Source organism: Eurosta solidaginis, chromosome 5 (assembly GCF_040869045.1).
Source record: "Eurosta solidaginis isolate ZX-2024a chromosome 5, ASM4086904v1, whole genome shotgun sequence".
Taxonomy (NCBI): domain Eukaryota; kingdom Metazoa; phylum Arthropoda; class Insecta; order Diptera; family Tephritidae; genus Eurosta; species Eurosta solidaginis.
In genome coordinates, this window is record NC_090323.1 from 127,976,560 (window position 1) to 128,003,243 (window position 26,684).

Genomic DNA, 26,684 nt, shown 5'->3' on the forward strand with positions numbered 1-26,684 from the left:
TAATTCAGTACATGCACACACATAACCAGCAGCTCGAAGTGAAGAGATATCCCACACACACAGATATTCGACAGTTCAGCGATACGAACGTTATCGGAAGGTGCATAAATATCAGAAATCCCCAGAATCAGAATTCGTTACAATATTTTATTTTGGAAAAATTTTCATTCAAATTAAATTTAATCATAACCACAGCGTTTCTTGCTGTTCCTTTCGCAAATTGATATGGACATTTTTTTTCATGGACGCTTCGCTTAATCACTTCATAATTGTTCGCATCTTAACTATGTACGTAAGTTTTATGGACTTTTTTGATTGCAACAACAATTGCATCAATTAATACATATGCATATGTATGTATAATTTTGTTCATAATTTTGTAATTTTTTCATCCGAAGGTATAACATCATTTATTTAAACTAGAGCTTACGATTTCTTCAAAATCTTTAACGGTTCAAATTTGAATATTTAACCGTTGAAATTTGAAGATGAATTTTGTTCATAATATTGTAATTTTTTCATCCGAAGGTATAACATCATTTATTTAAACTAGAGCTTACGATTTCTTCAATATCTTTAACCGTTCAAATTTGAAGATGCATTTAACACTTTTTTTAGAATCTGGAAAATAATTCAGAAGACAATGAACGACATTCAAAGACTGAATTCTATAAATTTTACTTTAATCTTTTCTTTTTTTGAGATTAAAGTCATTCAGTTCATAATATGAGAAAGAATCTTCAATTTACAGTCTAAAGAATTAATTATAGCGACTTCTTGTTTAAGAGCTTCTGTCGAAGTCAATTTAACAATATTTGGAAGTGAATGTAACGAATGCACCGTAAGCCCACACGAGTCACAGATGTATTTTCCAATAAAACGAGAAAAAAATTACTCCAATTAGCACATTCTAGTTTCATATTCAGTTATTATTGCTGGCGATAAGAGCGTACGGTTTCTCAGATTTGTTATAACTACCTTCGATTTGAAACATCAAAATATTATGAACAAAATTATACAAATGGGTCCTTATTTTACAAATCGTACACCTTTTGGGGTTCCAGGATTTTGATTCCGCTAAAACTTTTTTTTTTTGTTGATTGTCCCAAAAAAAATTTGTTTTTTCAGTACTCTGCATGTGTTTAGATTCGCAACATTTCCCCCATTCGAAATTCTATATCCCTCGTCGTATTTTATTCATTTATTCATTCTAAAAACCCATTTTAATTCAAGATGGAGTCTTTTGTAGTTCAAAAAATAATTAACTCATTTCTGACGTGACCTCGATCTGTGACTACGGAAATAGTAGTGTGTAACTGACAAATGCTTCATACCATTTTTTAAATCATGATCTCTGAGGAATGACCTACATACCTTTGTGAAAATTTTGAAGAAATCATATGTTACCGTGTTATTTTCGAAGCAGTGAACTTTGATTAATGTAACATGTTGAGTGATAATTAAAATAGTAGTACTGAATAAATAAGTTCGCAAAAATTTATTTTACACCAAAATTTCAGATTTTTTGGAACATAAAGTTACCGTGCATATATGGTTATAATGAGAGAAAACATGTTTTAAAGACCTCCAGTATCACTGCAGTCGCAAAAACGTTAGCTGCGGAAAATGCCATTTTAAGTCGTAAAACATACCAGCCATTGGACAGGATTTGTGAAAGGTAACAAAGCAAATAAGCGCGAAAAGGGATTTTTGAACGGATATTGTCGCTCAGAAACATGCGGCGGTTATGATAACGTTCGGAGATCTGGCGGCAACTTTAATTCCCGATGCGATTCATTTTTTTCTCAAGGATATTGTAAACATAGCCGTTTTTTATATACCCAGTAATTTTTTGTCAACATTTTTTTTGAAACTTTTGCTCAATTTAATATTTAAAAATCAACCTCCAAACTAGGCCTACACAACGAAATCAACAAAAATTTTTAAATGCTATTGGTATCAAAAAAAAATTGTTTCGTTAATATCAAAATCGAAATGAAGAATATATATATATATACAAAAAAAAAAAGTTGCTAATGTCCGCCCCTAAATTTAAAGATTATGTTGAGAGGGTTTAGGTAATTTTTTTTTTATTTTTTTTTATCCTTCGAAATACAGCCGAAAAGGTTTTTTCGTTGTAACTTGGTTATTTGACGTCCGATTTTTAAAATTGGTATGCTATTATTTTGGCCATGAGAAGTTTCACATTTCCGTTTAATGTCCTTTTAAGCTATGAAGTCGTTTTCACATGATTAGGTCAGCTAACAAAAAGTACTATCTCCGTTTTTCCAACTTAGCCTCCAAAAAATAGATATCGGCTTACGAAGTTCGAAGTTCGAAATTCTACATTTCGAAATTTTATTTTTTTGTTAACGCGTTCAGCAAATTGAGAAAGTAAAGGTGAAAAGTCAGAAGTCAGAGTCTGACTGTATTCAGAAGTCAGAGTCTGACTTTTCACCTCGTATAACAGCTGTTATACTAAATACAATTTTGTTAGCTGACCTAATCATGTGAAAACGACTTCATAGCTTAAAATGACATTAAGCGGAAATGTGAAGCTTCTCAAGGCCAAAATAATGACATATCAATTTTAAAAATCGGACGTCAAATAACCAAGTTACAACCTTTCGGCTGTATTTCGAAGGATCAAAAAAGATTTTAAAAAAATTGTCCGAAACCCTCTCAACATAATCTTCAAATTTAGGGGTGGACATTAGCAACTTTTTTTCGACCCAGTCTAATATATATATTATATTTAAATTGAAAATTAACAAAACAGGGCCCGTACCGTGTGTTACGATTCGTATCGGAATCCATTCTTCACTCAATTTATAAATATGAAACTGCAAAACTATTTATGTAAATTATGATAAATTATAAATCCAACTAGTTGACACACGATACATGAACTAGAGACTTCGCGTACTAGTTGGATTTATACACGCAAAAAAAAGTGCAAGCTCTACACTTTTTGGAGTTAAGCTAACTCTAATTTTGGTTTCAACGCTCTTTTGCTACACTAAAATGGTGTAAAGTCAAAAAGTGTGGTGTAATTTTACGTTAGTGGTAGTTAGATTGTGCTACATACACTACACATCTACATACAATCAATTCGTGTTAACCGCCGCTTCAGCGAGATAATCAGCTGTTCTCTTGCTCTAAATATTGCTTGCAAAACTAAATATTGAACGTGTAGCATGGGTCATTTTTCATGGCTTCGGTTTGAATTCAGTGGAATCGTTCGTGAAAATAAGTTCTCGAATTACTTTCTATTATTTAAATAATAATTTCGGTAAAAATTTTGTAATAAAAGAACAAATGCTTGTCAAAGTAAAAAGGCGCAGTGAAACTAAATATATTGTTACGAATATTAGCAAAACTAAGGAGTACTGCCATCTCTAAGCCGATGCTAAGCAGTGACGTGAATTCACATCCATAGATCAATCATTATGTATCTACATAAACGAAACAATAATTGCGTCTACACATATGTACCATGTACGTATACGAGCAGCGGAGAGTCAATGCACAAACACATGCATATCTCTGAGATACTCCTATAAGTATGCAATGAGAAAAACTATAAAATTGTGCAATTGTAGATACAGCTGAGAAGTTTGAGAGCTGCTGGACTAGTAGATTCTGGAAGCGCCTAGAAGATGCGAAGGTTGAAATCAAAGAGTATAAAAGGCGATAATTGTAGAGGCGCTGGAATTCAGTTTGATTTGAACTATCAATCAGTTTGGTTATTAAGCAAGCTATTCGTTGCACAGTTTGAGTGTTATTGTGAAGTACTTTAATAAAGGCCATTTTGCATTATTACAAATTAGAGTTATTTATCCAACAGTTTAGTGATCGAACTTAGCAGAGGATTGCAAATAAGAGGATTTGCAAGTAAAATCGTTACAATATTAATGTAAGCACCGCAGCCGATGCAAAAGATGTGCTTCATTTTAGTAAGTTTCTTGCTCGTGTGTTTATACCACATATTTTGGTTAATTATATTAAATGTTTATTACAGTTTGCTCAAAATTTGATATCCCGTACAATAACACTATCAAATTGCTGGACCGTGATAAAGTTCCTGTAGATGAAACCTAATTAATGGACACAATTAATCAGTTTTCAAGTTGCTCGTATTTTTTCCTGGAACTCTTTGACACAGGCGTAGTAGAAAAAAATGTGATTGCTGAGGTGCCAAGTTTAAATTTACAAACAATTGGAATAGAGGTAAGTGCGGAAAATGATCCTGAGTGCAGATTATGCATTTTCATTGTCATTCTGCCCTCCGCATATAAAAATGTTAATACTTATATATGTATGCACATGCACAGTGACAATAATGTATTATCTTCATAGGCATTATTAAACTTTATTAAGGAAGGTGATGGTGGTTACATTATTGAGGAATACAACCTAAGGAAAACATTAAATGATTCTTCACGACGTATATTAGTACGTGAAGCCGTAAACTTTTTGCGCAAAAACTGTGGAAATTATCCCACTCGAGAACAAAAAATTTCTCTTGCCAAGGCAATTGTTGACAATTTTCCGTTTTACAAATGCAGTACCAGCAAAATAGGAGGAATAGTAAGTGCGTTTTTTTTTTTTTTCATTTTAACCGTACTACTATGAGTTTTCCCATAGGAACTATTTTACAATCCTGTGGACAATTCAGGATACCTGGTTTCAAAATTCAAAAACATTAATAGAAAGACGCAGAAATCTTAATGAAAGTTTAAATGAATCGAACGCAGAGGGACCTAACGGCATATTTGAACAATTCGATATAAGTTACATATGTTGTTGATGGAAATTCGGAAGAAATTAAATAAAAACTGAAGTCAACATTGTCCGAGGGAGTGCAATATTGCACCAAACATCTTGATGTTTTAAAAGCGTTTCCTATTTGTGTATGCAAAAAACTATAATTCAAGTTTTATTTTCAGATTGGTTTATAGAAATTAAACATTTTTTAAACCTGCTGAGGCTACTACCTTTATATACAGTTCGCTCGGCACAGAACAAGAAACAAAGATTCAACTTTGAGATAGCAGTGAACAAATTTATAACTTTCCATAATGTGAGTGCGATAGTAAAATTTTTGGGGGTTTGTTTGTTATTACCACAAGCAGGTTTAGGAAAAATAAGACGATTTTTTTTCCAGGAAGTGGATCGGGGACCAAAATGTTTTTATTTATCGTCCGATTTCCTCGAAATTTGGTACATTGGTAGCCTTCTGCCTCTTCTAATATTTCGGATTATTTTTTTTTCCGGGAAGTGGACCAGGGACTGAAAAATTCCAAACTTTTATTTATAGTGCGATTTTCTTCAAATTTGGTACAATGGTAGCCCTTTATATTTATTAAAAGTTAAGGTTATCTTTTTTCCGGGAAGTGGGCCAGGGACTGAAATATTCCAAACTTTTTTATTTATGGTGCGTTTTTCTTCAAATTTTTTTCAGATAAATTCACCAATCGAAGAGTTCCAAGTAAACAGCAAGCAACCTACTATAGTGGCATCTGGAAAAAACAAGAAAGAAATTGTTCAGTGTTTTATTTTAATTGATGGTAAAGCTTTAAATGCACCTATATGATATACTTTTGTTGAAGTATTTGACTTATATTTTAAATCCTTTTATGTGTTCCACATTGAATTTGACCCTGCATTGTCAAACTTTTTGACATTTTTTTCAAAGTTCAAAGCTGAACACAAAGCTAAGTGTTCTAATCGGGTACTTGAGATATATACGAAATTTAAAAACAAAATTGATTCGCAGCGATCAGTAATTTAAAAAAAATCTTAACATAATTATTAAAAAAATGAATTTTTTTTTGTTTTTTATGTAACAATCTCTATGAAGAAATATGTTCCGTAATCTTTCATTTAAAATACGAACATTATCTCTCTGAAAGGCATGGTTTACAGCTGCAGTGTGTATCTTCTGAACATTGTAAAAGTACTTTCTGTACATTTAACTCCCTACGCCGACATTCTCAACAATATGGTGTTTTTAAAGGTACAGAAATTGTTTGCAGAGAAAACTGCATTGATTCAAACACAAAAATTGTTTGTGAGGAAAAGCAAGATTTAGAAATTCACATTGCTTCGAACGCTTTATTAAATTCGCATTGCTCAGATATAGAAACTCCGACCATATCAATAGAAAATCATGAACCATATCCGCACTTGTCATTATTTTGTGAACAGCTGAACATTAATTGTAATACCAGTGTAAGCAGAATAATGCAACTCTCCGAAAACACTTTTTTCGAAGGCTTAAAAGAATTTGAGTTCTATATTTTAAATGCACACAAGAAAATACAAATGAGCCGTTTCGAAGAGAATAGCAATATATTTAGAGCTTTTTATAAGTCAGTTAAGTAAATTCTCAAACAAGTATAAACGAGAGAACACGATCTCGCAATCTGCATATTTTATACAACCCGAACCTCGCTCTTTAGGAGGACGCTGGATAATGAAAAAGAAAAGGGGTAGTAATTCTTTAGCAAGAACTTTTGTTCAACAGCACTTTCAATACATTCCGATATTAAAAACATTGAGAACCCTTTTTAAAAATAAATTGTTTACAAAATTGTACTTTAGCAATAATCGTAAGTGCAGTGTAGATTTACTAGAGGGTTTCTGCTGTTCTGATAGTTTCGCCTTGTCAAGTTTTTTGCAACAAAATGCAAACGCTTTACAAATCGAAATTTTTTATGACGATTTTGAAGTTGTCAATCCACTAGGCAGTAAAAAGAGTATTCATAAAATCGGTGCGCTATATTTTACAACTAGAAACTTACCATATGAATATAATTCAAAGTTGGAGAATATCCACTTGCTGGCACTTTTCAATTGCGCAAACTAAAAGAATGAAAATGTTACCTTCAATGACGTTCTTCGTCCAATTGTAAACGATATAGCACTTCTTGAAAGGAACGGAATTGATGTTAATGGGATTAATGTAAAAGGCACTATCGTTTCCATATCGCATGACAACTTAGGAGCGAATACATGTATAGGCTTTGTTACTTCTTTTAGGGCAACGCATTACTGCCGATTCTGTACCGTAACTCGAGAAGAAGCCGCCTACATGTTGGATGAAAATTCTGCGCTGTTAAGAAAAAGAGAAGAATATGACGAAGTTTTTTCTTCAAATGTACCTCCAAATAGATATGACCCATAAACATCAAAAGGTATAAAAGAAATACCAGAATTCAATCGTTTACTTTTTTACGACTGTATCAAAAATAATAACGTTGATGTAATGCATGATGTTTTGGAGGGCGCTGTTCCTTTTATTTTAAAACACTTTTTTGAGAAAGAAGTTGAAAGAAATATTCTTTTCATTGATGATATAAATAAAAAAATACAAGAATTTAATTTTGGATTTTTGTATAGGTCAGTAGTTCCCCCAAGATAGTGCTAAAAAAATCAAAAACCTCCATAGGGCTAACTGCTTCTCAACCTCATTATTGAAAATTGCTAATATTGTCATGTCTCCAATTATTTATAAAATGATATCGTCGTATTAAAATACGCCATTAAAGAACATCTTAAATGCATTTTAGAACAATACTAAACACAATTAGTGCCTAAACACCACTTTTTAATGTACTACCCATCAGTTATCAGAAAGTTAGGCCCTGTTGTTCATACATGGGCCATGAGGTATGAGGCTAAACACCGTGAAATTCTAAAATATACAAAACTCACAAACAATTTTCAAAATATATGTATGTAAATCTCTGGCCAAAAAGTATCAAATCAAAATGAGTATTTTGTGGAAAGGTGCTTTAATAAACAAAATATCAGAAGGGAAGAAAACAATTATAGACTGCTCTGACGTAGACGAAAATGTCGCCCTTGGTCGTTCTATGATTTTACCAGAATATGAAACATATAACATATTTTCTTCAACATGGATTGAATATAAATACGGATTCCATTATAGAACAGGATTTATGTTATTTTTAAGAAAAGAAAACGAAGTTCTTTTATTTGGACAGAAAAGGCCATTTATATTATCAATAAAAGAATAACATTTTATCTTCAATATTATAACACCAAACTTTTTAATGATACTCTTAATGTATACGAGCTGGCTTCTTTGGAAGAAACTATTTTTATACCGTTTGACGATCTGAAATGTAGCAAGCCTTATGAGTGCTATCATATACGCTTCCCAAGGCAGTCGGTTCTATGTACCGGAGCGACTCGGGATTTTTCCCGACCAAGGACTGTCATTTCAGTGTGACCCCATCTAATTTGTTTCGTCCCTCCCACAAATTGTCATCCTCCCAGCAGCTCCTTGCAGCAGGACTGCTCCATATTCTCTTACTCCGGGAAGGCATCGAATCCAATCCGGGTCCGTCTCCTGACCCAGGTCCTGAGAAATGGTTTTGCTGCATCTGCCGGAAAAGAATCTTTTTAGGACGGTCATACTCTGTTCAGTGTGTCTCGTGCAAGGGATGGTTGCATCGGACAGGTTGTTCTGGGCTTGATCCCAAAACCAGACGTCCACGTAACTTTTATAAATCTTTTGTGGCTCCTTGCTGTTCACGCCCAAGGGCGTCCCGCCAAAGCGCCCCCCACTACCTTCAAGCAGCCCCGCTGCTCAGCAAGCCACAACAAGTACCCGCTGCTGCTCGCGCCCCACGGCGCCAACAACTCAAACAGCTGATACCACTCATAACTACTACTACCTTCGTAGTAGAGTTGGTAGCAATGCTGAGCATCAGCCCATGCCCCCGTCTTCCCCCCCCCCCCCCCCCTCTTTTCCGGCAGCAATCGTGCAGGTCTGGGAAACAGACTCTTAGTCCCCACCTCCGTTTGCACCGTCTGCCAGCACAGAATATATAGGTTTGCGACATCCGTCCAATGCAGCTTCTGCCTTGGGTGGTGCCACTTTCCTAGATGTTCTGGTCTCCGCGACGGCAACCCCCCGACGGGTTTCATTGCGCCATGTTGCCAGGTCGCAAACCCAAATCATCCGTGTACCCCAATGCTTGCCCAAGGACGCCCAGTCCCAGGGCCACAACAGCAATTGCGTCCTGGCCTTCCACAACCCAGGCGTAGTCACCCGTCACTTACCCCCAGAGTGGCGACGTCTCCCCTTATGCAATTCAGAATTCTGCAGTTAAACTGTAATGGACTAACTGGGAAGATTACGGAGATAGTCGATTTCATGAAGCGGCACAACATCCGCATTGCTGCGATTCAAGAGACTAAACTCACAGCAAGATCTGCATTGCAGACCTGCTCTGGGTATACTGTCCACAGGAAAGACCGCGAGAGCGGAAATGGAGGCGGTCTCGCGTTTATCATACACCACTCTGTGCAATATTATATATTTGATCCTGGCATCGACCGCAGGGACAATGTCTTAGAACGTCAAGGCCTATCTGTCCGGTCAGGCGATGCAAACCTAGAAATCATCAACATCTACATCCCTCCTGACACCTGTTGCCCCAGTGGATACCGCCCTAATATCAGGGCCTTACTCACTGGCAACAATCGCATTATCTTAGGCGATTTCAATGCCCATCATGATCTATGGCATTCAAACTTGCGAGCGGACAGTAGGGGTGAGATGTTGGCGGATCAAATAGAAGAAACGACGTTCTGCACAATAAACGGAGACGCCCCCACACGTATGGTAGGAAGCTGTCACAGCTCGCCAGATATCTCAATCGTGAGCGCAGAACTCGTAAACTGCGTCAACTGGCAGCCGATGGTAACATTGGCATCCGACCACCTGCCCATACTTATTTCGCTTGAGCGTACCGCCGACCCGAAATACGGCCCCACTTCCCGGCGGAGGCCGCAAACTTAGCGAGAGAACGTAACCTTATAAGACAGCTTGATCCAGGCGACCCCCAAATAAGGGATATAAACCAACGCATCAGATTGCTTGTGGATGAACACAAGCGGGCGAAATGGGAGGAGCACCTAAGAGGTTGTAACCTCCCTACCGGTGTGGGTAAACTTTGGTCCACCGTAAAGTCCCTATCGAATCCGACTAAGCACAAAGACAAAGTTTCCATCGCCTTTGGCGACAAAGTGCTGTCGGACGCGAAAAAATGCGCGAGCGCTTTCTGCCGACAATATATAATGCATCCTACGGTCGACAAAGATAGACGGAGAGCCAATCGAAACGCACATAAACACAAATTCAGCGCGTCACCAATCACCATCACCGCTAAAGAGGTTGAGGACGCCATCGGTAGTGCTAAACCATCCAAAGCAGTGGGCCCAGACGGCATAGCCATGCCGATGCTTAAAAGCCTAGGGAAAGAGGGTTTCAAATATTTAGCGCATGTCTTCAACCTGTCTCTTTCCACCTTTGTCATACCTGAGAAATGGAAAATGGCCAAGGTGGTCCCGCTACTAAAGCCTGGGAAACCAGCTAACATAGGTGAGTCGTATCGTCCGATATCTCTCCTATCGCCAGTGGCAAAGACGCTTGAAGCCATTTTGCTCCCTTATTTCCAAGCAAATTTGCAGCTAGCCCCTCATCAGCATGGCTTCAGAAAACTCCATAGCACTACCACCGCGCTAAATGCCATTAGCACCCAGATAAATTGCGGTTTAAATCAATACCCCCACCATAGAACAGTACTCGTAGCGCTAGACCTATCAAAAGCTTTTGATACGGTCAACCATGGCTCGTTACTGCAAGACCTGGAAGGGTCTACCCTTCCCCCATGTCTTAAAAGGTGGACCGCAAATTATCTGGGTGGTCGGCAGGCATCGGTGCAATTTAGAAACGAAACATCAAAACCAAGGAGAATTAAACAAGGGGTGCCACAGGGTGGTGTCCTATCCCCACTTTTGTTTAATTTCTACATATCTAAGCTACCTTCACCACCGGAAGGAGTCGCAATCGTTTCCTATGCCGATGACTGCACAATAATGGCCACAGGCCCAGGCCCAAAGATCGATGCGCTATGCAATAAAATAAACGGCTACCTCCTGATGTCTCCAGTTTTTTCGCCTCGCGAAACCTGGCATTATCACCGACTAAATCTTCCGCGACCTTATTTACAACATGGACGTCCCAAATGTCCACCATTTTGAACATCCACGTCGATGGCACTACGCTACCGACTGTCCTACACCCCAAAATCTTGGGTGTGACGTTTGATCAGGATCTACATTTTGATGAGCACGCAGCCGCAATTGTTCCGAGAATTCAGAGCCGTAACAAAATCCTCAAATCCCTCGCTGGCTGTACTTGGGGAAAAGATAAAGAAACGCTCATGACTACATACAAAGCAATTAGCCAGCCGGTTACGTGCTACGCGTCACCCATATGGTCGCCAAGCCTAAAAATCACCCACTGGAAGAAACTACAGGCCTGCCAAAATACTGCTCTCAGAATCGCCACGGGCTGTCTTCTTGTGTCCCCAGAACACCATCTGCATAATGAGGCGAGAATACAAAATGTATGCCCCGCTTGCAATGTGTCCCCACATGACACCAACCATCTCTTCAATTGTAATGTGGAACCAACGCCTCTAACACCCCTTTCCTTATGGTCCACCCCTGTTGAAACGGCAAGTTTCCTTGGACTTCCGTTAGAGGATATTGATGACAATTTGTGATTGATCGCGGCTATTAGGTGGGGCCAGCATTGCTACAACAACAACAACAACAAGTGCTATAATATGAATTCTAATATCTATACAACAATAAATGATGTACTTTTTGTGTAAATACTTAACTTTAAGTTTTAAACTATTACAAAGTCAAATGCTGACAATAACAAGTCATTTTTACTTGTGTAATTAATTGATTCTCACTTTTACTGAATAAAAAAATATTTTTGGTTTTATACATAAGAATATGTTAAGTATTACACTATTATAAAGTCAAATGCTGACAATAATAAGCCATAAGAATGTGTTACTTGTTTTACTTGTTTTACTTGTGTATATAAGTGACTCTTTTATTGAATAAAAAAATATTTTTGGTTTTATATACATTTTTTGGGAGATTCTGGAAGTTTTTATACATACATATATAGAGCTGTTTTAACCTTTTTCAGCACTTTTTGGAGTGAAAACTACACCTATTGGGAGTATTTCTATTACCTATTTACGACCCGATTCTAGTGTGGTAACAACATTCTTCGCCACGGTAACGAAAACATGTGGCAACTTTTACACCCTTTTGGTATTCTACCCGCGAAAATAGCTGGATAATTTCTTACCCACAAATTAGGTGGTTACATCGAAATAACCACACAACAGCTGTTGTTTAGAAAAAGGCAAAACTGAAAAATAAAGAATTGTAAGCGCAAATAAGTAAAGATAATAGTAAAAAAGTGTTGCCTCTTACTATACATATTTGTTTACATTATGTACTTTCACAGAATAAATTACAATATACCTATGTAGAAACTTATCATGCATAATATGCATATACACATCGTCCCATTTATTCGTTAACCTCGTATCTACAAGTGAGACACGGTTGCAACACAATGTTTTCATTTGGGACCAAAATTCATCGAAAAAAAGGACCAAATTTTGTTTTATTTTATTAGTATAAAATATAAAATTTTAGGATATTTCCATATAAAATTTTATTAAACATAGTGAAGGCTTTCTTTTAATTCAAGTTGAACAACAAATATATGTGCATGCAACCAAAAATGGTACTATATTTTGACATAGGATAAGTCTATGTCTTTCACCAACCAAACATTGTGAACTTAATTTTGGTCACAAAGCTCTTGGTTCTAGCATTATGTTATTGATTGCAATGAAATAAAATGTATAGTGCAGTTAGGTTTTAGTAAGAAACGGTTCAAAATTTGCGTTCTGGTGTTGCCGAACTATGTATGTGCAAAACTCAGTAAATCAGAAATGAAACTAGGCAAGTTTGTTAGTGCTATTTTTATAGATGCTTATTTTTCCCTTAACGTGTAAACTTCATATCAGAGCCTAGACTCAGTAAGTGTGAGTTTTGATCGCTCAGGCCTCAGGGGTTCTGCTAGCACCTACGTTAATAATTTTATACAAAACATTTCTTCCGAAATCAAATCTCTTTTGCATTTGCTTCCTTCTGTCTTCGAGTTAAAATATTTCTTGTGCCAAGATACCTAGTTTTCAATTACCTACCTTGCGTGGCTTAACACCACAATAGTCCTGGAATTCCTTGAACTCATTGAGCTGGGTGATAAAGATTTAAATATCAACGTGCCAAACGAGAAGTAATGCATAGAATTTCTTTGTATAAGTTTTGAAAGTGTTGGGCTCACGGCAGAGTGCTCGTTAAGCTATGCTAGGCGAAAAGCAATTTTTATTTTCATATATTTTACATAGTGTTGTATAACCGATCGAAATACCTAGCCGTTGTTAATATTATTATAAAAGAAGAGTTTTTTTTGATTAGTCGGTTATTTCATCAACAATTAACGACAATGTGTTTGCCAACAATTTTCTTTTTAATGCCAGGCATATATATATCCTAGGTGAAATGTTATTGGTACATTTTATTAACTGAGCAATTTTTTATGGTGAGAGTTCCATTGAAGTAAATTCAAAATTATATGGGGGCTAACGAAAGTGTGGCGAATTTTTGGGCAATATTGTGAATTTTTACCTGAGTGAAAAAGAAAAGTACCAATCGTGGCTACTGCCTAAAAAGAACCAAAATTGAAGAAAAGGGACCAGCGGACCAAATGGAGTTGGAAGGGACCATTTTTGGTCCAAATGGACCAAAGTGGCAACCGTGAAAGCGAAGAAAACTACCTTTCAAATTTCTCCACAGACACTGGTGAGTCTTTAAGTGATGACATCATTACCACTTGGGCCAGAATCGGGGATAAAAGAACTGGTAACGATATTCGGTTACATAATGTTCTGGGTACTATTTTACCGGTAACGCTCAGAATCAAGGCGTTAGAGTTAAAACTACACCTATTGGGAGTATTCCTATTACACCCTTCAAGTGCTGTTTCCAAATACTCTTTTTAAGTGTTAAACTTACACCCCTGAAGGAGTCAAAATAACACTCATTCTGGTGTTACGATAACACTAATTTTAGTTTATATATGCAGCAGCACCTTAAAGTGCTGTTTTTACTCCAAAATTTTTTGCGTGTAATTTATCATAATTTACATAAATAGTTTAGCAGTTTCATATTTATAAATTGAGTGAAGAATGGATTCCGATACGAATCGTAGCACACGATACGGGCCGTGTTTTGTTACTTTTCAATTAAAATATGTTTTCTCTTTCCGACTTCCTAAGAACTCAAGTTCAATACTGAAAACAAAATTCACAGAAATTTAACGAATGCCAAACATTTGACATCAAAACTTTAATCTTTTTATTAGAAGTTTTTAGAATTTTTTTGAGTACGTAGTTTTGCCCACTCATTCAATTCGACCCTTACGAAGCTCAGCAAAACAAAATTTTTTCTTTTAATTTCTTCTTCTTAATATTGTTTTTTGATGAAAACGTTATTAGACAGCCTGGATTTGATTAATTAAGCGAATGCAGCGACTATTTTCAACTGTACTTTTTACTCTCTCCCCATCCCAATGTCGCCTAAAAAGGAACATTAAAATATAGCAAACGGTTCCAAAATAAAACTCACTGAGTCCAAATAAATTATACAAAACATCTTTGATTGATAAATAAATTTGTATATGAACCTGTGGTCGATTGTGACTTCCAGCACCAACATCTTCACTAGCGACGTGTACCACCTGTACATCTGCGTAAATTTGTTTTAAGTCGTCAAGGTTTTGTATTTGATAATATTGCGCCATTGGAGATACTGTAAATTTATATATAAAAAATATCATAAGTTTCATATGCTGGATTAAAGTCTAACAATCTAAAATCAGCACTGCAGTTTTAGTGTCTGATAGAAACTAGCAATTTCACTTTGTGGTTGACGAAAACATTTTAGTCTTCTGGATGATGAAAACTAAAACTCAAACTGAGGAGCTCCAAACCAAAACGCAATAAGTGACTCAAAACAAGTTCTTAGATAAATGAGAAAAAGTCCCAGTCTTAAATGGAGAAACATTTTCAAATGATACTTATAATATTATAGCAATAATGAAAGAACACGCATACAGCCAAAGAACACCTTTATACGATAACTAGATTTGAATTTTTGAGTTTTGGTCTTGCCTTTTGGTGTAGAGCTATTTATAGAGAAAAAGGGCCTGTAATAGATGTTACGATCAGTGACTGAAAGCCATTTTCACTCAAACGATAACTATGCAACAGTCAAACTATTTTTAAAAATTATAATTAGTTATGGGTCTATCGAATACTATTTGTCACTAGTTCACATATTTCATTAATTCAATCCGCCATTTAAGAGCTATTATGATTCAAAAAGTGAGTTTCGATCACGGAACGTGAAACGTAGTACTGGTGCCATTATTTCAGCGACGAAAGAGAGAGGTATATTAAGTAATTTTTTTGGATTTGTTCGGAAAGTCCTCGCCAGTAGGTGTTCCATGGACTACTCTGAAGGAGTATTCCAAGCTGAAGTAAGTGATCCTGGCTGGGGACATCGCAATGTAAATTAGACCACATTTTTTATATGTGTGAGGATCAGTTGGTGAATACTCGTATACTCCTTAAATACTCTTAAAGTACTACTCAAATAGATTACTAATATACTCCTTGGGGACATATCCGCATTCATATAAACATAACACAATTGTCAACTCAAAAAATGTAAGAAAGGATTTTTTGGAATGTTCCACAGTGGCTAAATTTTGTGATTATAACTCAAAAAAATGAAGGGTGCACTTATTGCGTTTTGGTTTGGAATTCCTCAACTATCTTGTTTTTTTTTTTTTACTAGGTGTTCGATAATAATATATTATTATAGATTTCGAATTTTCGACATTGATCATGTGAGTTGAAAGAAGCTTTGCGTTCGTAACTAAAGCTTTCTAAAAAAACATTTTTAAAGCTGACAATCCGGTTTTCATGTTCTTGCACATTGATAAGGCAGGAACTAATCACAAATATAATGCTCCTCGAAGAAGCTCGGAGTGCCCAGCGGGTTAGGGGGTCAGAATATACCCGCGGTAGGTATGCCTGTCGTAAGAGGCGACTAAAATACCAGATTCAAGGGGTTGTGTAGCGCAACCTTTTCAGGTTGCCAGCGCAATATATAGCTTCTCCAAACCCAATTGCCAACCTCACCTATCCGTGGCGAATCCTGTTTCATTAACAGCCAGGCTCTGGCGACCCCGAACTCCTCATGGATCTAGCGGGTGGGAGGGCGGGATGGCGTAGACGGTCGCATGTGGTCATAACAAATCGTTTCCGAGATGGTCGGGCTTGGTACCGGAACGTACCGGATCTGCATCCGGCAAAGGACCATCAACTTGATAACACTCCCAAGGCCTTCGGGGAGTGTCCTTATCGCTACAACAATAACAAGAAGCTCGAGTTGTAAGTCTTTCACTTGTGTTTCTGTCATAAATGGCCGCGGGACATTGAGACCCGAGGACTTTATGAGACTAATTTCAAAAGTTAGCAGGCGGCAGCTCTGATATGTATTATACGGTAGGGGAAAACCAGGAAAAGGTGTTCACTCCCATTGGGGTGGTAGCGACAGGAGGATTAAGACTTGTTCTCCCTTGGGGCTCCCAGTTAGCGTCAATTACCGCAAAGCAGCATAACTGGCGTGACGCTAGGCTTAAATGACAATTACTCAATTTCATTATACTATTTTCACACAGACGGCTTATTGAATAATAAAGGCAATTTTCTACATTAAGACGCTTATACTAATTTCACACAGACGGCTTATTGAATAATAAAGACAGTTTTCTACATTAAGTCGCTTATTGAGCTCAATCTTCCCTACAAAATTCGAATCTATAATTATTTCATTAGTAGCTAATCGAATGCCTAATGAAGTCAAAAGCACAATGCAACTCTGTTGGCCGCGTTCCGCTTCTTAGTTTTTGGTGTGTTCAGTGCTTAAAAATGTCATTTGTCAAAGTAAATGTCATTGTCTGCATGGCGGAACGATACAAGGTGGCCGCATCGAACAGCTGATTATAACCTTTTTTATTTGATTTGATACATCAACTACGATTTTGACATTTGTCCATCGAATTTACAAGCACATGGAATTTTTGTTTGTTTGTAGGTATGTCACCATGCTCCTACCTTGTATCGGTCCGCCATGATTGTCTGTCTCATCCTTCATACTAATCGAGCAGTTACTTCTGTGTGAAAGCAAAAAATTTACGATTTCATTAGCAGGTGAAATGAGATCATTAAGTTTCTGTGTGAAAACAGTATTATTGAGCTCAATTTTCCCTACAAAATTCGAATCTATTATTATTTCATTAGTAGCTAATCGAATGCCTAATGAAGTCAAAAGCACAATGCAACTCTGTTGGCAGCGTTCCGCTTCCGTTTCCGCTTCTTAGTTTTTGGTGTGTTCAGTGCTTAAAAATGTCATTTGTCAAAGCAAATGTCATTGTCTGCATGGCGGAACGATACAAGGTGGCCGCATCGAACAGCTGATTATAAGCTTTTTTATTTGATGTGATACATCAACTACCGGCGCAGTACGATTTTGACATTTGTCCATCGAATTTACAAGTACATGGAATTTTGTTTGCTTGTAGGTATGTCACCATGCTCGCACCTTGTATCGTTCCGCCATGATTGTCTGTCTCATCCTTCATACTAATGGAGCAGTTACTTCTGTGTGAAAGCAAAAAATTTACGATTTCATTAGCAGGTGAAATGAGATAATTAAGTTTCTGTGTGAAAACAGTATTAGTGTCGACAGATTAAGCTATTGCATTACATTTCCCTTACTCAAAGTTCTTATAAAATTCTAGACCCTGCAAATAAGCACGAAACCAAAATAAGTTGCTAATTTTCGTCAGTCAGAAAACGAAATTGCTACTTTTCATCAGCCACAAAGTGAAATTTCTAGTTTTCGTAAGCCAAAGACCAAAATGCTACTTTTCGTCAGCAATTTTCGTACAAAATTTTTAAAGTTCTAGCTTTCGCAAGAAATTTTTATACTCAGTTGAGCAGAGCTCACAGAGTATATTAACTTTGAATGGATAACGGTTGGTTGTACAGGTATAAAAGAATCGAGATAGATATAGACTTCCATCCGTCCGTCCGTCTGTCCGTTAACACGATAAATTGAGTAAATTTTGAGGTATCTTGAAGAAATTTGGTATGTAGGTTCCTGGGCACTCATCTCAGATCGCTATTTAAAATGAACGATATCGGACAATAACCACACCCACTTTTTCGATATCGAAAATTTCGAAAAATCGAAAAAGTGCGATAATTCATTACCAAATACGGATTTGGTAGGTGAGTTGAACTTATGACGCAGAATAGAAAACTAGTAAAATTTTGGACAATGGGCGTTGCACCGCCCACTTTTAAAAGAAGGTAATTTAGAAATTTTGCAAGCTGTAATTTGGCAGTCGTTGAAGATATCATGATGAAATTTAGCAGGAACGTTACTCTTATTGCTATATGTCTGCTTAATAAAAATTAGCAAAATCGGAGAACGACCACGCCCACTTTTTAAAAAAAAATTTTTTTTAATTCAAATTTTAAAAGAAAAGTTAATATCTTTACAGTATATAAGTAAATTATGTCAACATTCAACTCCAGTAATGATATGTTGCAACAAAATACAAAAATAAAAGAAAATTTCAAAATGGGCGTGGCTCCGCCCTTTTTCATTTAATTTGTCTAGGATACTTTTAATGCCATAAGTCGAACAAAAATTTACCAATCCTTGTGAAATTTGGTAGATGCTTAGATTCTAGGACGATAACTGTTTTCTGAGAAAAAGGGCAAAATCGGTTGAAGCCACGCCCAGTTTTTATACACAGTCGACCGTCTGTCCTTCCGCTCGGCCGTTAACACGATAACTTATATCTTTACTAAACTCAGTTCACGTACTTATCTGAACTCACTTTGTATTGGTGTAAAAAATGGCCGAAATCCGACTATGACCACGCCCACTTTTTCGATATCGAAAATTACGAAAAATGAAAAAATGCCATAATTATATACCAAATACGAAAAAAGGGATGAAACATGGTAATTGTATTGGTCTATTGACGCAAAATATAACTTTAGAAAAAAACTTGGTAAAATGGGCGTAACACCTACCATATTAAGTAGAAGAAAATGAAAAAGTTTTGCAGGGCGAAATCAAAAGCCCTCGGAATCTTGGAAGGAATACTGTTCGTGGTATTACATATATAAATAAATTAGCGGTACCCGACAGATGATGTTCTGGATCACCCTGGTCCACATTTTGGTCGATATCTCGAAAACGCCTTCACATATACAACTAAGGGCCACTCCCTTTTAAAACCCTCATTAATACCTTTAATTTGATACCCATATCGTACAAATACATTCTAGAGTCACCCCTGGTCCCCGTTTATGGCGATATCTCGAAAAGGCGTCCACATATAGAACTAAGGCCCACGCCCTCTTAAAATACTCATTAACACCTTTCATTTGATACCCATATGTACAAAAAAATTCTAGAGTCAACCCTGGTCCACCTTTATGGCGATATCTCGAAAAGGCATCCACCTATAGAACTAAGGCCCACTCCCTTTTAAAATACTCATTAACACCTTTCATTTGATACCCATATCGTACAAACAAATTCTAGTCACCCCTGGTCCACCTTTATGGCGATATCTTGAAAAGGCGTCCACCTATAGAACTAAGGCCCACGCCCTTTTAAAATACTCATTAACACCTTTCATTTGATACCCATATCGTACAAACAAATTCTGGAGTCACCCCTGGTCAACCTTTATGGCGATATCTCGAAAAGGCGTCCACCTATAGAACTAAGGCCCACGCCCTTTTAAAATACTCATTAACACCTTTCATTTGATACCCATATTGTACAAACGCATTCTAGAGTCACCCCTGGTCCACGTTTATGGCGATATCCCGAAAAGGCATCCACCCATACAACTAAAGCCCACTCCCTTTTAAAACACTTATTAACACCTTTCGTTTGATATCCATATTGTACAAACGCTTTCTAGAGTCAACCCTGGTCCACTTTTATAACGATATTCCGAAAAGGCGTCCACTTATAGAACTAAGGCCCAGTCCCTTTTAAAATACTCATTAACACCTTTCATTTGATGCCCATATAGTACAGACAAATTCTAGAGTCACCCCTGGTCCACCTTTATGGCGATATCTCGAAAAGGCGTCCACATATAGAACTAAGGCCCACGCCCTCTTAAAATACTCATTAACACGTTTCATTTGATACTCATCGTACAAACAAATTCAAGAGTCACCCCTGGTCCATCTTTATGGCGATATCTCGAAGAGGCGTCCATCTATAGAACTTAGGCCCACGCCCTTTTAAAATACTCATTAATACATTTCATTTGATACCCATATCGTACAAAATAAATTCTAGAGTCACCCCTGGTCCACCTTTATGGCGATATCTCGAAAAGGCGTCCACCTATAGAACTTAGGCCCACTCCCTTTTAAAATTATCATTAACACATTTCATTTGATACCCATATCGTACAAACAAATTCTAGAGTCAGGCCTGGTCCACCTTTATGGCGATATCCCTAAATGGCGTCCATCTATAGAACTATGGCCCACTTCCTCTTAAAATACTCTTTAATACCTTCCATTTGATACACATGTCATACAAACACATTTCAGGGTTACCCTAGGTTCTTTTTACAACATGGTGATTTTCCCTTACTTTGTCTCCACAGCTCTCAACTGAGTATGTAATGTTCGGTTACACCCGAACTTAGCCTTCCTTACTTGTTAGTGCTAGTTTTGGTATGGTACGTCGATATTTGAGTACAGTTATCACAAAATGAGGAGTAATAAAAGCACCCCAAAATTTTTTTTTACAGTATGAATTTCGTGAGAGGAAAACACGAATTCAGCTGTTTGAACCAGATTAGTATAAACATGCCCTTAGCCCCTTCGCCAAAGAGTAGGCTAAGTTTTACGCCGATAAATGCCCGGCGAACCCTATTCTCAGAGTCCAATACCCGAAATCACCGTAGAGGAAATCAGACTTCTTAGGAAGGCGCGCGTCACTCTGGCACAACTTCTATCTGGATACTGTAAAAGTTAAAACTCTAACCTGTCAAGATTCAACCCCAACATACGCAATGTATGTCCTGTATGAAACGTTTCTCCTCATGACAGCAACATTTTCAATGGCAAAGTGGAACCAACGCCTCTAATAGACATGTTTCTTCGATCCAACCCTATTAAAGCTGCAAGTTTCCTTGGAATTCCGTTAGAAAATATCGATGACACTTTGTTAGTAATTGTCCCTATTAGATGGAGTGAAGCACTGATACAAGAAGATGAAGAGAGAGACGGATGAGTGCACCTTGGTGGAATAAGACTGGTTGCGTGGGCTGCTGTGGTTCTGGAACAGGATTCATTTTGGCAAGTGCAGGAGTTCACAGCGTCGATGGTTGTGTTGGTCTTAGCAGCAGGGTGCTGTCTGTGCTAATCGATGAGGTTTCGAAAATTATTTAGCCCGCGTACAATTGGTATGTTGAAATAAGTTGTACCCACTTTAACAATGCTTTATATGGTATATTTCACAAATGAGTTCCTATATCTAACACCTCTTCAGCAGCTCAAACTACTTCATGGAGCTCTAAAGAACCCAAAAATTAAAAAACCCATTCTTTTAACAGATTCAAACTATTCGGCTCAATAAGTGACTATGCGCCTTATTCCATTTACGCATCAAGTATAACAGGCCACAGATGTTTTGGGGAATATTTTAAAAGAGTATATATAGGATTTTTTCTAATCCAAAGTCGTTTTATCCTTCGTTACTTCGAACAGAAAAATTAAGAGATTTCCAACCGTAGTGAAGTTTAATGATGTCACCTTCTTTAAATCTAACCCTACTCTGCTGCCTTTGACTTCCCGCAGTTGGACTATCCACCCAAACTGACCTCGCTTTTCCAAGCAGTAGTTCTGTACATTCATACGGATCACGTTCTGAGATATCTGGAAGCCTGAACATTTCCTTTACTAGCGGACCTCGTATTTGTTTTTTTATCCCTACAAGAAGGGCAATTTTCTAGGAATTGAAAAGTCATTTTTAACACCAGTTTGAAAAATGGGAACAGAACCTGTGTTATAAATTATCGAGGAAATGGCAAAGCTCAGTGCTATTTCCAAGCTCTTCGAATCGATCGGCCCAAATCAACTAGCTCATAAAGTATCTTCAACCACTGACCAGTCCCCACAAGATTTTTGCATGGGTAAATCTACTGTGCTCCTTGCCAACAACTGCTACTTTCGAATGAGTAGGTAATTTATAAGTAAAGTCCTCTCTCGACGAACAAAAATTACGCTCTACAAGGATTAATGGACGGTGTTGAAATAAGTTGAGATGGCTCTTTGAGTATTCGAGATAAAAGTTCTATTGGAGATTTGTCGTCCTGCCCTGATGCCGACGACGAGTATCGAAAGGGGTATAATGATGAACTGTATGAGGTAAGGTTGCGTTGAACATGCTGGTCGGTGCGTAACTCACATAGACTGAATGAGTTCATAATGTTACCCAGGCATGCTTAACCAACAAAACGATATCATTTCGTTACGATAATCAACGTTAATAAACGAAACGAAGTCATTTCGTTTCGTTTATTAACGTTAAGAACGTCAAATAAACGAAATTAACGAAGTCATTTCGTTTCGTTTATTAATGTTGATTATCGTAACGAAATGATATCGTTTCGTTGGTTAAGCATGCCTGATGTTACCAGATGTTTGCTCAATGACCAAACTGAAAACTCCTTTCAGATACAAGGACCCATATATCATAAAATAGCTTCGTCCTCTTGGCAAACAGCTGACAGCTGTGGCACTCCTAAAAGCTGGAGTCCACAGATGTGGATAGTACCATCAAGCTGGACCCCCTGCGATGGAGCTAGACCCCTCCCCCCTCTCATAAGCACTAGGTGAAACAAAATTTAAACGTGGGAATTATGTGCTCCAAGATGAGCTACGGTTTGCCCGGAAAACAAAGGGGTTGGCAAGGGGGCCGCGGGGGCATAGAGCTCCAGACGACAAAATCGAAACGGGATATGTGCAGAATTTTGTGCTATTTATGTGCTCTATAGTTCCAAAAAGTATTTGTTTTTTGACAACTTTTAATGTTTTTTTGAAACTTCAAAAGTGGGGGTCCAACTGGACGTCCCAGTGAAAATTCATCTGCCTTACAGATGCCGTTCGGCATAAAATATGCAGCATGACGCAAATTGGACGGGAAGCTGGGTCCAAATCTCCTCGGAGGTAAATCGCGTCAAGTATTTTTTATGTCATTAAACGTTTTGAACTTTTGTACTTTGCACTACCCTATCGCTACTGGTTGTTATTGTTGTTGTTGTTGTAACAGTGCTTCGCCCAATCCAATAGGTGCGACCACTAATAAATCCTTTAACCGAAGAAACCTGCAGTTTCAACAGGGGTGGACCATAAAGAAAGGGATGTTAGAGGCGTTAGTTCAACATTGCAATTGAAAAGATGGTTGGTGTCATGTGGGGCATCGGGGTTGATTCTGTATAGGTAAGAGTTTATTTAACCTGTTACATTATCCAGACAATGTTGAGCTGGGGTGACGTGCGTCTCTCTAGGGATATTGCTTACCTGTTCTGCGAGTTCAGGATATTTAACTTTAAGAATGGAGTTCGCCGGGAACCTCCTGCCATAGAGGTCCGCCGCCTTTTTGTGGAAATCACTGAGGACCGTTTTGTGTTCTCAGGTGACGTATTTCCTCATGATATATGATCTTTGTTGAGATGTCTGTTGGGATGCCCAGGTTTCTGGATATTCAACAGACACTTCTTGTTCAGCATTTAATTTGTCTCCCTTATGGGGAGTACTCTCGCCTCACTATGTAGGTGATGCTCTGGGGACATAAGAAGACAGCCCGTATTGGTTCTGAGAGTAGAGTTTTGACAGGCCTCTATTTTGTTCCAGTGAGTAACCTTTTGGCTCGGCGACCATATCGGGTACGCGTAGCAAACGGCCGGCCAATTGCTTTGTAAATGATAATGAGCGTATCTTTTAGCGTTTTCTTTTCTGAAATAAATTGTTGGCTAAGTAAATGGTAAAGTCTTAATAGCATTACTCCCACCACAGAAAATGTTCAACATTTATAGCATGCAAAGAACATAAATGGCTACCCCGTGTATCAGCTGATTTTCACAAACGCACTGCCAATGATAATAAAAATTCATTAGCAATTATTTCCATCATTTCAATTTTCTTCGCTAAAAATTTGTGGAGTTACGAAAATAAATTGTCACGATCAGCTGGTTTAGCAGAGTTGCATTGCCACACCGCCATTTTATGCAGCGTAAAAGTGTAATGCTTTTGCGTTGCGAACAGGCAACAATTTTCACAAAAGAACGAAATATCCAGTAAAGGCGTTACCTGCTTTTTAGAATAGAACAAAATATATTTACAACCCTTGCGCGGCGTACAAAAAGCGTAACACTTTTTCCAGAAAAGAAAACGCTATTTATCTTTACCGCAAGTGATGTCAGTAAGATATTTGATGATTTTGTTACGGCTCTGGATTCTCAATTGCGAAAGCATGCTCGCCAAAATGTAGATCCTGATCGAACGTCATACCCATTATTTTTGGTAGTCGGTAGCGTAATGCCATCAATATGGTTGCCGTTTGCTTTGTGTATGTTGTTAATAAGATCGCGATTTGATCGGTGACAATGTCAGGTATTGCGAGGCGAAACAACTGGAGAAATCAGGGAAATGGGTTGTATGGACCTGTGGCCATTATCGTGCAGTTATTGGCATAGGATACAATGGTGACTCCTTCTGGTGGAGAAAGGAGCTTCTATATGTAGAAGTAAAACAAACGCGGGGATAGAACACCACCCTGTGGCACTCCTTGTTTAATTCTTCTGGGTTGAGATGTTACGTTCCTGAATTGCACCCATGCCTGCCGACCAGACAGATAATTTGCGGACCACCTTTTGAGACTAGGAGGAAGAGGGGACCCTTACAAGCCTTGCAGTAGCGTGCCGTGGTTGACTGTATCAAAAGCTTTTGATTAGTATATCTCTATTGGTTGTATTGTTACGTAACATATATACATATTTTGAAATTTTGTTTAAATTAAAACTGTAAGCCCCTTTTCTTTAAAGTGGGCGCGGTCCTTACCGGCTTTTGATCGGATCTATATATGTATAATACCAAGGACCATATTTCCGCCATATTGCAAAATTGTAATAAATTTATATTGTACCTCGTAACTATTTTTATCCACTCGTCAAGTTTCACTACTTCATCAGTATTTAAGACCTACACATAATCTTCGACACTTTACAGCCCCGCGCTTGAACCCATGCCTTTCCCGCTTGGTCGATCATGTGCACTTCTCGCCTTCGCTTAATCTCGCCCAGTCTAATTGGGACGTCTACGGAGCAAGCTTCAGGTGATGCGGCGCTCAAGCTGTCCCGAGGCACCGAGCCTGGTTGCAGTTGTTAACGCTATGTTCTTTGCTACCTGGTCTACAGATGGAATGTGCAGAATGGCATACAGTGCAGCCGTCGGGGTTGTTTTTAGGGCTCCCGTAATGCTAAGCATTAATAGTCTGCATACCACCTCTAATTTTTTGAGGTAGGTCGTTTTTTTTGTGGCTTTCCACCACACAAGAACTCCATAGTATAGAATAGGGCTTACAATCGCTGTAAAAACCCAATGAGAAAGAGAGTGCGATAAGCCCCACGTACACCCCAGCATTCTTTTACATGCATAGAGTGCCGTTGAGGCCTTCTTCACCCTCTCCTCCACGTTGAGCTTCCATGACAGCTTACTGTATAGGATGATTCCTAGATATTTTGTGCAAGGTTTCTCCTGTAGTGTCACCTCTCCTAACTTAGGCCTGGTTCAATTTGGGACCTTGTACCTCTTTGTAAACAAGACCATATCCGTCTTCTCCGCGTTGACTTTCAACCCGACATTAGATACCCAGGTATGCATATCCCGAAGCGCCCGATCCATCAAAGAGCTAATCGTTGGAATGCAATTTCCCCTTATGACAATTGCAACATCATCTGCGTAAGCCGTAAGTTTTACGGGTCCCTCATCGAATCGCCTGACCAGTTGGTTGATGACCAGCGTCCACAGGAGAGGTAGCACCCCTCCCTGCGGAGTGCCCCTCTCCACTGATTTCGTGGCCTCGTACAATCCCCATTGTGATGTAATCTTCCTGCAATTTAACATGCATCTGTTTAAGGCTGGATGTACTTTAATGTAATTAAGACCATCCATAATCGCCCATTTAGAAACATTACTGAAAGCCCCGGCAATGTCTAAGAAGACTCATAGAGCATATTCCTTATATTCCAGGGCTTTCTCCATTCGATCTTGGTATCGGTCACCAAGCCCGGCACTATCCGCTCCGTGATCGAAGTGTGAGTGCTGACTGCTGGCTCTTCTAAACCATCTCCCGATGGGAAATGTGTATCGAGAAGCACCTCAAGGGATTCCTCACTATTACGTGACCATTCCCCGTTCTTTTTCTTTATTAGTCCCTGGACTATATTTCCCCTTGCTAGGACTTTTCTCAACCGTGCTGTTTCGCTGGAGCACTCTATGTCCGTA

General features: G+C 38.1%; 1 protein-coding gene across 2 annotated transcripts in view; it reads right to left on the reverse strand.

The window, feature by feature from the left end:
* Window positions 1-26,684, reverse strand: part of velo (veloren) — a 219,342-nt gene that overhangs the window by 149,131 nt on the left and 43,527 nt on the right. Inside the window, exon 2 of one of the 2 annotated variants that reach the window (XM_067789031.1) lies at window positions 14,672-14,796. The exons of the other annotated variant lie outside the window; for it this stretch is intronic. Within the exon in view, the coding sequence (XP_067645132.1) occupies window positions 14,672-14,788 (117 nt within the window). The 5' untranslated portion in view covers window positions 14,789-14,796. The remainder of the gene's footprint in view (window positions 1-14,671; window positions 14,797-26,684) is intronic. 2 annotated transcript variants of the gene reach the window in all.